At 38.7% G+C, this 14712-nt stretch overlaps 1 protein-coding gene across 2 annotated transcripts in view; it reads right to left on the bottom strand.

Annotated features, from left to right (window-relative positions):
- atp6v1h (ATPase H+ transporting V1 subunit H) overlaps positions 1-14712 on the bottom strand; it is a 74944-nt gene that overhangs the window by 14948 nt on the left and 45284 nt on the right. For both annotated transcript variants that reach the window (XM_056267549.1, XM_056267550.1), the window contains 2 exons: positions 10399-10500; positions 621-734 (listed from right to left, as the gene is read on the bottom strand). In XM_056267549.1, coding sequence (XP_056123524.1) covers positions 621-734; positions 10399-10500 — 216 coding nt within the window. The remainder of the gene's footprint in view (positions 1-620; positions 735-10398; positions 10501-14712) is intronic.

The raw sequence follows: 14712 nt of genomic DNA, 5'->3' as shown, positions 1-14712 counted from the left end.
ACATGCTATATTCTGGGGCCTTTGAGGTTATCATCCCTGTTGAAAGAGTAATCTGAAGCTCATAAGGATGAAGGCAGCCAAAATAATAAGCTACTTGTATTAGGTTGTATACCTGAACCTGAGCCAGTGCTTCGCCAGCTTAATTCAACAGTTCGCTGCTCTCACAAACACATCAAACATGCATGGAGAAGTTAAACGTTTTTCCCCCCACTTATTTTGTGCCCTGGGTCTTAATCAAAGATCAACTAACTCTAAAAAGACACAATGATCCACTGAATAATTCACTACATTATGTAGTGCTGAAGTAAGAAAACTACTTCTACGCGGCAAAGAGAAAGCTTATTTCCAGGTCAATGTTAAGGGCAATGGTGAATCAGCCACAAACAACATGGCTATTTTGCTTTAAGAATAAATACCAGAATACAATTTTTTTTGGAGATGTTAGGTTAAAAAGTTTAAAACTGTGTGTGCAAATATCCTGTAAATAAATAAATAATAGTTGTAATAATAATAAAAAATAGTAATGAATAAATCAAGTTGTTTGTACGACTTCACTGGAAAGTAAAGCAAATACTGAACATAGATTTTGGATTCATTAATGCACATCAAGTTAAACGTACCAGTTATGCACCATGAGCTTCTGGACGGCCAGCAGGGCATTATAGCGGACGAGCTGGTCTTCATGATGCATGTGGTTCATCACTAGTTGTTTACCACCCAGCTGTTCGATCACCCTAAAGAACAGAGAAGCAGAGAGAGGCAGTTCCTGATTATTATGTTCTGCAAGATGGCTAATAACACAGGGCCTCTTTGCCTTTCAATTTAACTCTGGGAATAACAGAGAACAACAGCTGTATTATTTCTGCCAATGGCAATCATTAAAATGAAATGGCATGCAAGACCAACAAACTCACAAAACTCAAAAAACAAAGTCTTTATCTTAAACCTAAAAATAAAAATAAAATGAAATAAAAAAAAAAATCACAAAAAAAGTTGTCTAATTTGTTCTAAATGTTGATTTTACATATACAATAATGGTTTTCTATTTTAATATACACTCACCTAAAGGATTATTAGGAACACCTGTTCAATTTGTCATTAATGCAATTATCTAATCAACCAATCACATGGCAGTTGCTTCAATGCATTTAGGGGTGTGGTCCTAGTCAAGACAATCTCCTGAACTCCAAACTGAATGTCAGAATGGGAAAGAAAGGTGATTTTGAGCGTGGCATGGTTGTTGGTGCCAGACGGGCCGGTCTGAGTATTTCACAATCTGCTCAGTTACTGGGATTTTCACGCACAACCATTTCTAGGGTTTACAAAGAATGGTGTGAAAAGGGAAAAACATCCAGAATGCGGCAGTCCTGCGGGCGAAAATGCCTTGTTGATGCTAGAGGTCAGAGGAGAATGGGCCGCCTGATTCAAGCTGATAGAAGAGCAACTTTGACTGAAATAACCACTCGTTACAGCAAATGCAGCAAAGCATTTATGAAGCCACAACACGCACAACCTTGAGGCGGATGGGCTACAACAGCAGAAGACCCCACCGGGTACCACTCATCTCTAGCCTGGGTGCCAGCCCGAACCCCGCCCACAACATTTTTTGGTCGGGAAGTTCGGTCTGGACTCGATCCATTGAGGAGTAATTATGATTGGTTCAGAATTAGTCGGGCTAATCAAATTGCCAGGGCGGGCTTTATACGATGATGGACAGATGATCTGCAGTTACGTAGTCATCACGTTATCAAAGAGCGCTTGGGTTGAACTGGTTTCCCTCAAAGTTGACTGCAGCTGGAGAATTGAGATGCATAGATTCCGCTATAGCGTCTGTTGTAAAAGAAATCGACAGCGCATTTATTTTAAAAGACGAACAGAGAACTGTAATCAAGGCATTTGTCAACTTTGCGTAGCTCATAAAAAAAACACGTACTGCGTTGCTCTGATTGGTTGTAGGTCTATCCAATTGAGTGCAGAGTTTTTTTTTTTTCCTGGTTCGGTTAAGACACGCCTCATAATCAAAGCCCTATGGAGCAGTATCAGACTCACATTCTGACTAGAATATGAGTATGACAAAGTCAGGCTAACTCATCTCCACTACAAAAAGGAAAAAGAGGCTGCAATTTGCAAGAGCTCACCAAAATTGGACAGTTGAAGACTGGAAAAATGTTGCCTGGTCTGATGAGTCTCGATTTCTGTTGACATTCAATTTGGCGTAAACAGAATGAGAACATGGATCCATCATGCCTTGTTACCACTGTGCAGGCTGGTGGTGGTGGTGTAATGGTGTGGGGGATGTTTTCTTGGCACACTTTAGGCCCCTTAGTGCCAATTGGGCATCGTTTAAATGCCACGGCCTACCTGAGCATTGTTTCTGACCATGTCCATCCCTTTATGGCCACCATGTACCCATCCTCTGATGGCTACTTCCAGCAGGATAATGCACCATGTCACAAAGCTCGAATCATTTCAAATTGGTGTCTTGAACATGACAATGAGTTCAATGTACTAAAATGGCCCCCACAGTCACCAGATCTCAATCCAATAGAGCATCTTTGGGATGTGGTGGAACGGGAGCTTTGTGCCCTGGATGTGCATCCCACAAATCTCCATCAACTGCAAGATGCTATCCTATCAATATGGGCCAACATTTCTAAAGAATGCTTTCAGCACTTTGTTGAATCAATGCCACGTAGAATTAAGGCAGTTCTGAAGGCGAAAGGGAGTCAAACACAGTATTAGTATGGTGTTCCTAATAATCCTTTAGGTGAGTATATATAAATAATACACGCATACATTTGGACACCTAACCATTACACCAACAGGGACTGTAATGTCATTGCGTTCTAAATACATGGACGTTAATATGGAGTTGATCCCCTCTTTGCAGCTATAACAGCTTCCACTCTTCTGGGAGGCTTTCCACAAGATTTTGGTGTGTTTGTGTTTATTGATGACATTTTTGCCCATTCATCCAGTATAGCATTTTTGGCACTTTTGTTGCACAAGGTGGCCTGGCTCGCAAGCTCCATTCAGGTTTTCTAAGGGGTTGAGGTCAAACTCATCCAACCATGTCTTTATGGACCTTGCACTGTGAACTGGCGAACAGTCATGCTGGAATAGAAAAGGGCCTTCGCCAAACTGTTTCCACAAAATTGGAAGCATAGCATTGTCCAAAATGTCTTGGTATGGTGAAGCATTAAGATTTCCCTTCACTGGAAGTAAGGGGCCAACCCCAACCCAGTGTTTCCCCTAGAAATCTTTCCAGCAGCGGTGCTGTTACGTGCCAGAGGTTGTTACCAAGCTGCGCGCGGGGGGTCCGCGGGCATGCACCTCCAGAAGATTTTTTTTTTAATAACCCCTTAAACCATGACTTCTGGCAAGTTTTGTGGATAGAAATGGACATTTTGAGACATACAAATATGACATACCATCAACAGATTCAAGGCATGATTATTGCAGCATGTACCTTGGACTGGTGTTACTGGTCACAAACAGAAAACTTCATTTTATAATTTTAGACAGGATTATTCATGTTTTTCTTTTGTGTTAATTTATAATATTTTGTCCACTCAATGTGTTGATGTTAGATAACGCATTAAGTAATGTTAATGAATGGTATCTTATTGTAGTGTTAAACTATACAGGAGATAAAACGCGTTTTATTTGACTTGACTGTACTTTTATTTAATCCAAAACCTTGTTCATATTTAATTTTAAAAGGGCTTTTTAAAAGAGTTATCCAGCCAAGAATGAGCCTTGAACTGCTTTTCTGACGGACTAATATTAATGACATAAATAGGGATGCACCGATACGGATACCAGTACTCGGGTGTCGGTCCAATACTGTGCTCATGTAGGCTACTCATACTCGTAAAACTACCCCGATACAACCGGACCCGAGTCCACTTTAGGGGCTTTTCACATATCGTGTTTTTTTTGCGCGCAAATTCGTTATTTCAATTGTAGGTGTGCGGAAAGCGGGCTCAAAATAGAAGCGACGTGGCTATGCCATGGTGAGATGAAAACATCTCAACATATCATCTCAACAGGTCCTGTGACAAAAACCAACCGATCAGCTTCGGCCTTTCCGTAACAACATCGAAAGCTCGGCCGAACAGCTGATCATAGCTGTACAGGGCGGCTTTTTATTTCTCATCTCCATAAATATATCTAGTAGTAAAGCTAATGCAAGGGCTAGAAATCAATTAATTCTTTGCTGATACTTCCTCGTCCTCATGGAGAGTGCAGTTCGTACCGCTTTCTCCTTTCCACATGCACTTGCTCTCCCGTGGCGTCTGTCATTGCCATGCAACCATGAACAGAGGCGCGCCTGGAAAAACAAGCACGCTGCGTCGCTTCTGATGAGGGTGCTTGCCGCGCGCCTACATTTGAAATAACGAATTTGCACGTGCAAAAAACGCGCTATGTGAACCAGTGTTGTTTTTGGCAGCCCTTTTAGTTTTAGTCTTAGTCTTTTAGACGAAAATGCTTTTTAGTTTTAGTCACATTTTAGTCACTTAAAAATTTGATAGTTTTAGTCAAGTTTTAGTCGCCAAAAAAAAAAAAAAAAAAAAATCAAAAATAGAGAAAATAAAATGCGGCTGTGTCAAAATTGGTATCAAGTTCAAAAATAGAAAAGAAATAAAAGTGCCACTTTGCAATCTGTTAAAAAAGAAAATAATAGAAATCCATTTGGCAAGACAGGTCTATTTATCCCTGCATTAGTGGCTGCAATGAAACTGTTTTGAATTGCACAATTTCTCGAAAGTCATGCTCAATGTTCAGCTGAGATCTGTACTTTGTTTTCAGTGAAACTGAAACAGCTGAAAAGCCCATCTCACAGAGATATGATGTGGCAAAGGGAAGAAGAATGTACACAGCTCTCTGCCTTTAGCCTACTTAAAAACGTGATATATATATTTTTTAAATAGATAAAATAGACATAACATACTGTGTTTGATATGGGATTAAAATGATGGGTAGTGTATGGGCAGTGTATAAGATATAAACTGTTGATTCATTACTTTAATATTCCTTTGTTTCGATCAAAACATGTGAGTGGAGAGCGCATTTCTGAATATTCCGCCCCGCTCGCTCATTCAGCTCAGGGTCGCGCGCTCAACACAGAATGGCCTGCTGGTTCGAGAATATGTGGAATAAGAGCTGCCTCCGACTAAAGTTTTTATTCTAGTTGACTAGTAGTTGTTCATATAAGCCATTAGTGGACAAATCGCCCCTTTATATTAATTTAATTCAAGGGCGTAACTTTGGTTTGAGAAGTGGGGGGGACACAAAATGGGGGGAAATGTTTTCGATTTGAATCCCATTTCCTGGATGTACATAATTTTAGGGACTATGCTGATACAAAGACCAGGAAATAATTTGATTATAATGATAAATTCTGCCAAAAAGAATAGTAAGCTATTTGTATAAGAAAAATATGTCATTACTTTCTTTATTGTTTATAGGGACCGATCGCCAAGATTTTAGAGAATCATTTTATAAAGTCAAAATGTTAGCCATTTATGTTTTGTGTGTAAATAAAAATGTAAATAATGTGAGCCTCAATTTCCACTGTAATGTAGAAACAACATAAAGACAGCATAACCCCCCCCCCCCCCCCCCCCCCAATTATTTTTTAAACATTTATTAGGCTTCAAAAAAATATAACAACTTATAATTTAAGTGAACTTAAAACATAAGAACAAGATCATATGATGCTAGCTTAAGTCACCTGTTGTTGTTTCTGGCGCTTCATCGCTGACTGTGCCGCAACCGCGGAGGAGCAGGACCGAGCCTGTCGAAGCGCGCGTCCACGTCCAGGAACGTCGCGTGCACACTCTAAAAATAGCTCACTGAAAGTTCTAATGAGCAGGTATCGCGTTTGCTGCACAGTCGGCAATGAAACGACAGAAACAACAGGTGACTTAATTAATTCTAGTTAAAAATCATAACAAAACGAATTTGAAAGTGGGGGGGACACAAACAGGATTTTGAAAAGTGGGGGGGACATGTCCCCCCTGTCCCCATAGGAAATTACGCCTGTGATTTAATTACTTAAATAGGCTATACAGGATATTGAGCGTTATAGCCGCACTCAAGCGCACGACCGCACGCATAAAGCTTGCCATAAAGAACCGGCAAAAGTAATGATTATGAATCTGTAAAAAAATAGCAAGGAGACATTTAATTGTTTATTAATAAACTGGTGTTTTCGGTGTCGCTGCAAAGATGAATTTGACGATGCGGACTCGCCATGAACGAATAAAGATAAAAAGGCATAAAACGGAAAATTTCCCCCCATTTTGAAGGAGACCTGTCACGGCAGTGGGGCGCGCCCCACACTTTGAGAACCGCTGGATTATACTGAAACTGAAAGTATGTCCATAAATCATCTTGTCGTTTCCGACCACCAAGCCCATTTATTGGCTTCGCCGCCATGGTCCTTCGAAGATGTGTGGTGAGTGACTAGCCGCAGCCGCAGGTGTGTTGTTGTGTGGAACCCGGTGCGGGGACATTCTAAAACGCTTAACGTGGCTTACCGTACTAAGACAGTGATATTAAAAGACCAAACTCAGTATACATCATATTAATAAACCCTGAGCCCAGAATATGAACGCAATGCGTTTAATTACACGTTAAGTATTTTCTTACCATATCCATTATAGAAAAAACTCGATGGACACCTCATTGATAAATGTGTATAAGTAACAGAGTTAAAGCAATGAGCTAAATTTCTCATTAAGCGTTTTCACAAGTAATGTTTCCTAATTTTAGCCTACTGAGTTTGGTCTTTTAATATCAGTCTTAGTAGGCTACAGTAAGCCACGTTAAGCGTTTTCTTATAAGGGCTTTCTATGGGAAGAAAATGCTTAATGTGTAATGAAACGCGTTGCGTTCATATTCTGGGCTCATCTGATTTTTTATACATAGTATGGTTTATTAATATGATGTATACTGAGTTTGGTCTTTTAATATCACTGTCTTAGTACAGTAAGCCACGTTAATCGTTTTTCACGTTAAGCGTTTTAGAATGTCCCTCTGGTGCGCGCGCGGCATGGGTACCCAAAACAATGATGGAAGCGGCCGCATTGCTGATACTTTTTTAGCTCAAAACAGACGCAAAATAGGCAGAAATTACATGCATTGCGAACGTCAGACTTATAGCAGAGCCCGTCTAACGGAGAGCCTTGGCACTTCCTATTAGCCCCATTGTGTATCATCTTGGTTGCAGTTCAACTAGAATTCCACTGGAGGTGATCGCAGGCGAGTGCAGAATGAATGGGAGTCTATGGAGCTAAACGGCTAAATGTATCTCTTTCTCCTGCTTGTCGTTGAATCAACATATATTCTATTGTTGATTCCGCAAGTTCAATATAGATTATAGGCCAAAAGTCGAATGAACGAGTACTTATGTCCTTTCGATTTCTTACAGGTTAGGCCGTTGTTGGCCGGAACACGCTAGCATTCTGCTATTATGTGACGTCATCACATTTTTGAATGGATTTTTAGAACAGATAAGTGAACTTAAAAATGCAGTTTTCAGCTGAGTGTATTATCTTAGCCCTCCCTTTTGAATGCAACTTTCAAATTACTTGACAAAAAATTACATCCTGAGAAAAGTGGATTTCTGGAGGTGAAACCCCATAGACTCCCATTCATTCTGCACTCGCCTGCGAGCGCCCCTGCATGGAAAGAGACGTGTTACTGCAGCCAGTCCAGTAACCGGAAGTAACCAGACAGTGCCAATTCTCTTCAATTAGACATTCTCTGCTTATAGTCATTTTCGTTCCGTCTCGTCTTGTCAACGAAAACTCGAAAACGTCTCGTCATGTTTTAGTCACCTTAGAGCCATTTTTAGCTAGTCATCGTCGCGTTATCGTCATAAAAAAAGTGCGTCAACGAAATCATTTCGTTATCGTCATCGTTGACGAAAACAACATTGATGTGAACGGCCCCTTATGGCAACGTGACATTAGCCTAATCGAAAATATTTCCATATGAGGCTCTTTCCTCCTTTCTTGTCAACAAGTGGATTCAGAGCCACCGCATTAGCAGCGCTGCCGGCAGGGGCGTTGCTAGACAAAGTTCTACTGGGGCACAGGTCCCCCATTGTTTGTCAGAGATAGCAACAGTAACTAAGGAGGGCGGGGCTTACCGATAGGTCAATTACGTATAAATTTCATATCCGAAAGAACGAGTTATTGTTATCACACACAATCAAAGACAGTAGTACAGAACACAACAATGTGTTTATTTTCTGTGCTATACAGTGCTGCAGGCAAGGGCGAAACTCAGGGGAAAATTTGGATTTTTCGGACCTATATATGTGCATTTTAAGGTGTTTAAAGGCCAACAAATTGGATAACAATAGCTTATATGTATATATTTGCACTAAAATTAATTTCTTTCTTTCTCAAAACTGAGTTGATTTCTATGTGATCAATTTACGTATAACTCTTTTCACACATGATCACTGGTGTAGGTCGTCAGTAAATGAGTGTGGCATGTAGAGAAGTCCATCTACAGGAGCCAATAATGAATAAAAATAAGATTATTTGTATTATTTACAAACTTTTGTTTCATCATGTTTTCATAGCCTACATCAATACGCGTGCAAACACCAGACTTCGGTGAGCTCAGATGTGTGCGCGTGCTGCAGTTGCTAGGAAACAGACGCGCGCGGACATGGATTCCTGTCGCGCGGGTCAGCTTCTGTTTTCGGTTAAACTGCGTTGCTTTTACAAGCGTTGATTGTTTTATTACTGCGTTGCAAATAGATAATTTCTATTACCCTATAATATAATTTCTATTATACACTGACAAAAAAATTAATTGTTAAACTCAAACTTCAGATTTACTGGGGCACAGCAGATTTATACTGGGGCACGTGCCCCAGTAAAAGGGGTCTAGCAACGCCCCTGGCTGCCGGTGTGTAAGTGAATTAAGTGAATGTCGTGATATTACTGATCATGTGAAAATATTGCAGCGGCGAAAAAGGAGAAAATCCAGCGGCGGTGCAGCGCCGCTGCTGAATACATTGTAGGGGAAACACTGCAACCCCTTAAAAAACACCCCATAACATTACCCTCCTTGACCAAACTTTACAGTTGGCACAATGCAGTCAGGCAGGTAATGTTCTCCAGACTCAGACTCGCCAATCAGACTGCCAAACAGAGAAGTGTGATTCATCACTCCACAGAAAACATTTCCACCGCTCCAGATTACAGTAGCAGAGTGCTTTACACCACTCCATTCGATGCTTGACATTGTACTTGGTGATGTGCGGTATGCATGCAGCTGCTCGGTCATGGTAATTCCATTCCACAAAGTTCCCGCAGCACAGTTTTTGTGCTGATATTAATGCCAGTGGAAGTTTGAAACTCTACAGGTATGGAATGAGCAAAAAAAAAATGGCGACTTTTACGCACCATGCAGCTAAGCACTCTGTATATTTCTATGGCGTTGAAGAGTATTTAACTAGTGAAGTGGATTTACTTATTGTAGAGTTAACGAACGTTAAAATAAGCCCTTCAATTTTTAAAGCATATGTCATAACAAATGTCACTAGACCGGGAAGATTTTAAAACGTGCGGTTCATTCATAAATCCGTAAGATCTTACCTTCATGTTGTGGAAATACACAATAACACAATGAGAGCAGTGCTGAAAAGGGGCGGGGTTACATAAGATCTATATTTTCATCTCACATTTAGCCACAGTTAAAACAAAATCACTGCTTGGAGAACAAAAGATGGAAAGGCAATAACTTGGCACTTATAGCAAATGAGTGCAATTCTTTTGGCCTGCAGAAGCTAATTTGTTCTAGAGTGGTCTAATTACAGGGTTAGAACCAAGGCTAATTCAGACCAACGAGTCCCTATAGATTCACTGTGGTTTCTTTGAACGGTGGGGGCGTTCTAAAGAGGAAAGTGAGAGTGTGTGTTCTGAGTGGCCGATCTCAGGGAGAGGAGATTCTGGATTAGAGAAGGTATTAGCCACTCACAGCAGAATTGGAAACAAGTGGCGGATCACTCTACTTTTAGAGGGAAACTATATGCAATCTTCTTAGGTCTAAAATTGATTGGCGGATCGTGAATGCTACATGCCGACAATGTGGCAAAGCTTGGGCAACATCTTGCAATAGGTTTGCCTGGAAGAGTTAGTATGCTGCTCTCTTTGAAGTGATGCAAGTTTAAATTGACACTGATATCATCACAGGCAAGCAGGCGGAACAGACGGTAATAACTCTAACCTGGGCGATTCTGAGCGCTATAATCATAAAAAGCTACAGAATATTTGGGTATTGAGAAATAGTAAAAAAAACAACAAAAAAACAGCCACTGAGTCAGAGAGATGGTAATTTACAGATGAAGGATGAAGGATACTTGCTCACCTCTTGCCACGAGGGTAATGTCTCACGTATTCCCCCACATCGTGAGCTGCAACAGCAATAACCTGAGGGTCATCAGACACTTCCAACAACCTGGTCAGTATCCTAGCAGGAAGCACAAACACACAATCATTTCAGGTCCCCAAAAGCAATCAGTAACACCTCCAGGGCAATACTAAACCCACGCTGAGCAAATATATCCCAGGGTATTGTACAGCTGGAGATGTGGTGTCTACCTCAGTCCAGGAAAATATTAGGTTCTGTTAGTTCAGTAAGATACTAAAATGGGAAACATGTAACACTGCAAAAAAGTGTTTTCTTAAACAGTATGTTTGTCTTCTTTTCCAGTAAAAATATTTAAACATCAACAAGATACATTTAATAGAGAAGAATAAAAATTGTATGTTCTCAGAAAAAATACAGTGGGCCCAAAAAGCATTTCAACACTTTTGAACTAATTCGCACTTACACTACAGTTCAAAGGTTTGTGTTTTCTATTTTAAAATGTAATTTATTCCTGCAATTGCAAAGCTGAATTTTTAGCATCATTAATCCAATCTTCAGTGTCACATGATCCTTCAGAAATCATTCCAATAATCTGATTTGCTGTTCAAGAAACAATTATCAATGCTGCTTAATAGTTTATAGCAGGGGTTCTCAAAGTTTTGATAGGTGAGGGCCAATTTAGGAACCCAACATTGAACTGAGGGCCGCCAAAGTGGCGGGGGAGAAAACGAAGAAAAAAAAACTGAAAAGAAAATCCCATTTGATATTATTTTAATGACCAGGTTGCATCTCTACAGTTTACATTAGTTGCAATAAACACATTTTAATTCATAACTGAGGCTAAACCTGGCAAAACTTGTGAAAATTTTGGGGGGGAGAGAAAGAAACTTTTAAAATAGAAGCTTACCAAACAAGTCATCATCATCATTCATTTCTATCATTGCTTGTCAGTCGCGTTTCCATTATTGCAGATTTGCATATTATTATCTATCTTTTTTAACCCGTAACTGAAAAACGAAAAATGAACGGTTGTTGTCTTTTTAAAAACGCAAAGTTGAACAAAATTTTAATTTAAACTGGCTTCAGTAAATATCGACAGACTTCAGATTTTTGTTTAAATGACTTTCTGCCCCTTTATTAAACATTTTAAATATTCACAAATTAATATGGAAAACATGTCGATTTTACTGGTTTTCTAAGGCCAGATTAGAACCTGGAATTTATATTTTTCCCGCAGTGATGAATGAGAAGAGCCATATAGCCTGTACGTGTCTGATCTAGCCTGATTTATAGGTGAGTTATAGGCTAATGATAATAAATGCGTCTGAAAAAACAGCGAGGCATTTTAATTGTTTATTAATAAACTATTGTTTTCTAAGTGTCGGCTAAAAACATATCTCCATCTCCGCTGTTAAGCAGATGCGCTTTTAGAGAGAAATCCACCTTTCATACGGATTACATAATCAGGTATTTGCTTTCGATTCGAGTTTGTTTGTTTAAAAGTGCACATTTTAAGCTTTAGCCTACATAGGCTATATTTTGTTTCAGTTCTCGCGCTCCAGTTCACGGAGATCATGAAAGCGCGTAGTAGCCTAGGCTACTGATTGTTTTATTTTATTTTACAAAAGCACGTTTTCTTGTTATGAGTTTACACAAATAAAAGTAGTTGCGAATAATGCATTATTATTTTCTGTATGACCAGAAATGATAGACTAGTTTAAGTTGTTTCCACTGTTGATAGGAAAATGCAAGTGTTCGCGCCCGCGAACATTTTGAAAGGTAATGGAAACGCGGCTATTAATAAGCTTGACATTGTTAAGATTATTATTAAGTCACATTGAATATTGATTACTTGGTCAACATACCCTTTTAAATTGCAATGGGATTTGTGGTGCTGGTTTCGGTTGGCCACGATTCCTATTCCTGTGTAGACAACCACTGTTCCTGGTGGCCTTGGGAGTGAGGTCAAGTGCGATCGGTCGGTCGGAGCATGTAATTACCGCTTATGCCAATGGATGCCGCTAAACACCACTAAACGGAGATATTCATTTTTTCAAAGCAATAGTTTTAACAGTTTTACAGATGTTATCGCGGGCCGCCAGAAATGTTTCGGCGGGCCGCCATTGGCCCGCGGGCCGCACTTTGAGAACCTATGGTTTATAGTGTAAACCGTGATGGATGTTTTTTCAGGATTCTTTGATGAAAGTAAAAAAAAAACAGCATTCATTTTAAATAAAAATCTTTTCTAACATTATAAATGTCTTTACTGTCACTTTTGATCAATAATGTAATAATATATACATTTCATTGCATTATAAAACATAATATCAAACCACATTCTCAAACCAACTAACCTCACTTTTCTAAGCCAAAATTTTACTTTTTTGCATTAGATTTGATTAAAATAAATTTCACTTGGTTTATATATAGTGTATATGCAAATCAATTATATTTATACTTTTTTAAGCAACCAAATACTTTTTGTGGCCATTGCATCTTGAATGTATCTCAAAGTTTTATTGGGGTAAATTACAAAATTTACAGTATATTTTCGAAAACATGTCTTAATAAACAAATTTGTGCTTCTTAAGTAAATGTTTCGTTTAATGTTTGTTGCGATATTTTCAACAAAAATGTTGCTAAAGAAAATGATTTATTTTGCATCAAGCAAGAGGTTCAAGCTTAATTTCAATCTATTTCTGCTCACAAACAATAGATCAAGCATGAGACAGGTCTCCACTGCATGAAAGCATGAAATTATAACAGTCATGCAGAATGGAGAGAGGTTTCAAGCACTACAAATCATCTGCACACTGAGCAAGAGATGGAGGGGAAAAAAGAGACGAACTGAAGTAAAACAAATTGCTGATGGCTGAAATGGAGCCTTTGTGCTGATTGCAGAGAGGGTGGTGATGAGAGGAATGAGATGAGTAGATTAGGATTTAAAAGGAGCTGTCAAAAGGGTCGCGCTGACGCATGATTAAATACTGAGAGACTATGAAAATGAGAGTTTCAACTGCAGATTCTCGGCTCTGGTTTCAACTAGTGTAACCTTCCCCAAAGAGAGGAACACACACACACACACACCTGTGATTCAGACTGTAAAAACAGCTTGTGTAAAAACAGCACTGTATGTTCAAAACAGTCATTTAACCATTTGCTCGATACTGCAAAAATAATTTCAGTGCCTCTCCGAACACTTGACCCCTGCTAACACCTTTTATTATAAAAGCTGAGAGAACTGAAAGCACTCACTATGACTATTCACACGTGAATGTAGTATAACTTCACACAGCATGTATATGTTTTAAAGCAGCCACATTCACATTACAATATTCTTAATAAATTTTTTTTCTTTCTTTTTATTTTTGGCCTTTGCTACTGTTTTAGGAGAGAGACCACTATAAATATTTGGGGGAACCGAGAGATGACTGTCTCTTGAATTATGTTTTCTTTGGGTTTGTTAATCTAATGGATTTTTGTTTTTTTCTTAAACCATAAATCAACACAATTTTGTGAAATATATGCTTTGTAAGTTAATATATAGTTTTGAAAACAAGTCTTATTATTAGACAATTTTGTTCTTCTCAAGTAAATTTGTTTTGTTTGAAGGATGCCTTCCTTAAAAATATATTGTCACCTGCAACTTGCACCACAGCCAGTAATAACACTTGAAAGAATGTTAAAAACTTAATTAGTAAAACAAATATTATAAAACGAATCATTGACTGTAAATTATGATTGGTTACTTGTTCACAATATTTTCACAGCCGTTCATTTTATGTATAATTATATTAATTGGATTAAAGGCTGTTAGGAAAAAGCCACACAAAAATAAAGTCAAAAATATTTTTGGGTTTGATATGTTGGAAAAAAAAATCTCAGCCTTCAAATTGTCATTTTATTACAAAATTCAAACAATAAATGTGGTTCTGACAGTCTATGATGTGGTGTAAAATGGAGAGTGAGTGAACCGATCATCTCTTTCTCTGTTTTACTCTTTTAGCACATTTGTGACCCTGGACCACAAAACCAGTCACAAGACGCACGGGTATAACAATATATTGTATGGGTCAAAAATATAGATTTTTCTTTTATGCCAAAAATTAATAGGATATTATGTAAAGATCATGTTCCATGAAGATATTTTGTACATTTCCTACCGTAAGAATATAAAAATATATATTTTTTGTGAGTGAATGCAGCAATATCGCGAACATAAATTGACAACTTTAAAGGAGATTTTCTCGATGTTTAGATTTTTTGCACCCTCAGATTCCAGATTTTCAAATGGTTGTATCTCAGCCAAAA

The sequence above is a fragment of the Rhinichthys klamathensis genome, unplaced genomic scaffold (genome assembly GCF_029890125.1).
Source record: "Rhinichthys klamathensis goyatoka isolate OS25496 unplaced genomic scaffold, OSU_Roscu_1.1 h1tg000261l_1, whole genome shotgun sequence".
NCBI classification, from domain to species: Eukaryota; Metazoa; Chordata; class Actinopteri; order Cypriniformes; family Leuciscidae; genus Rhinichthys; species Rhinichthys klamathensis.
This window is presented reverse-complemented; position numbering and strand designations above follow the sequence as displayed.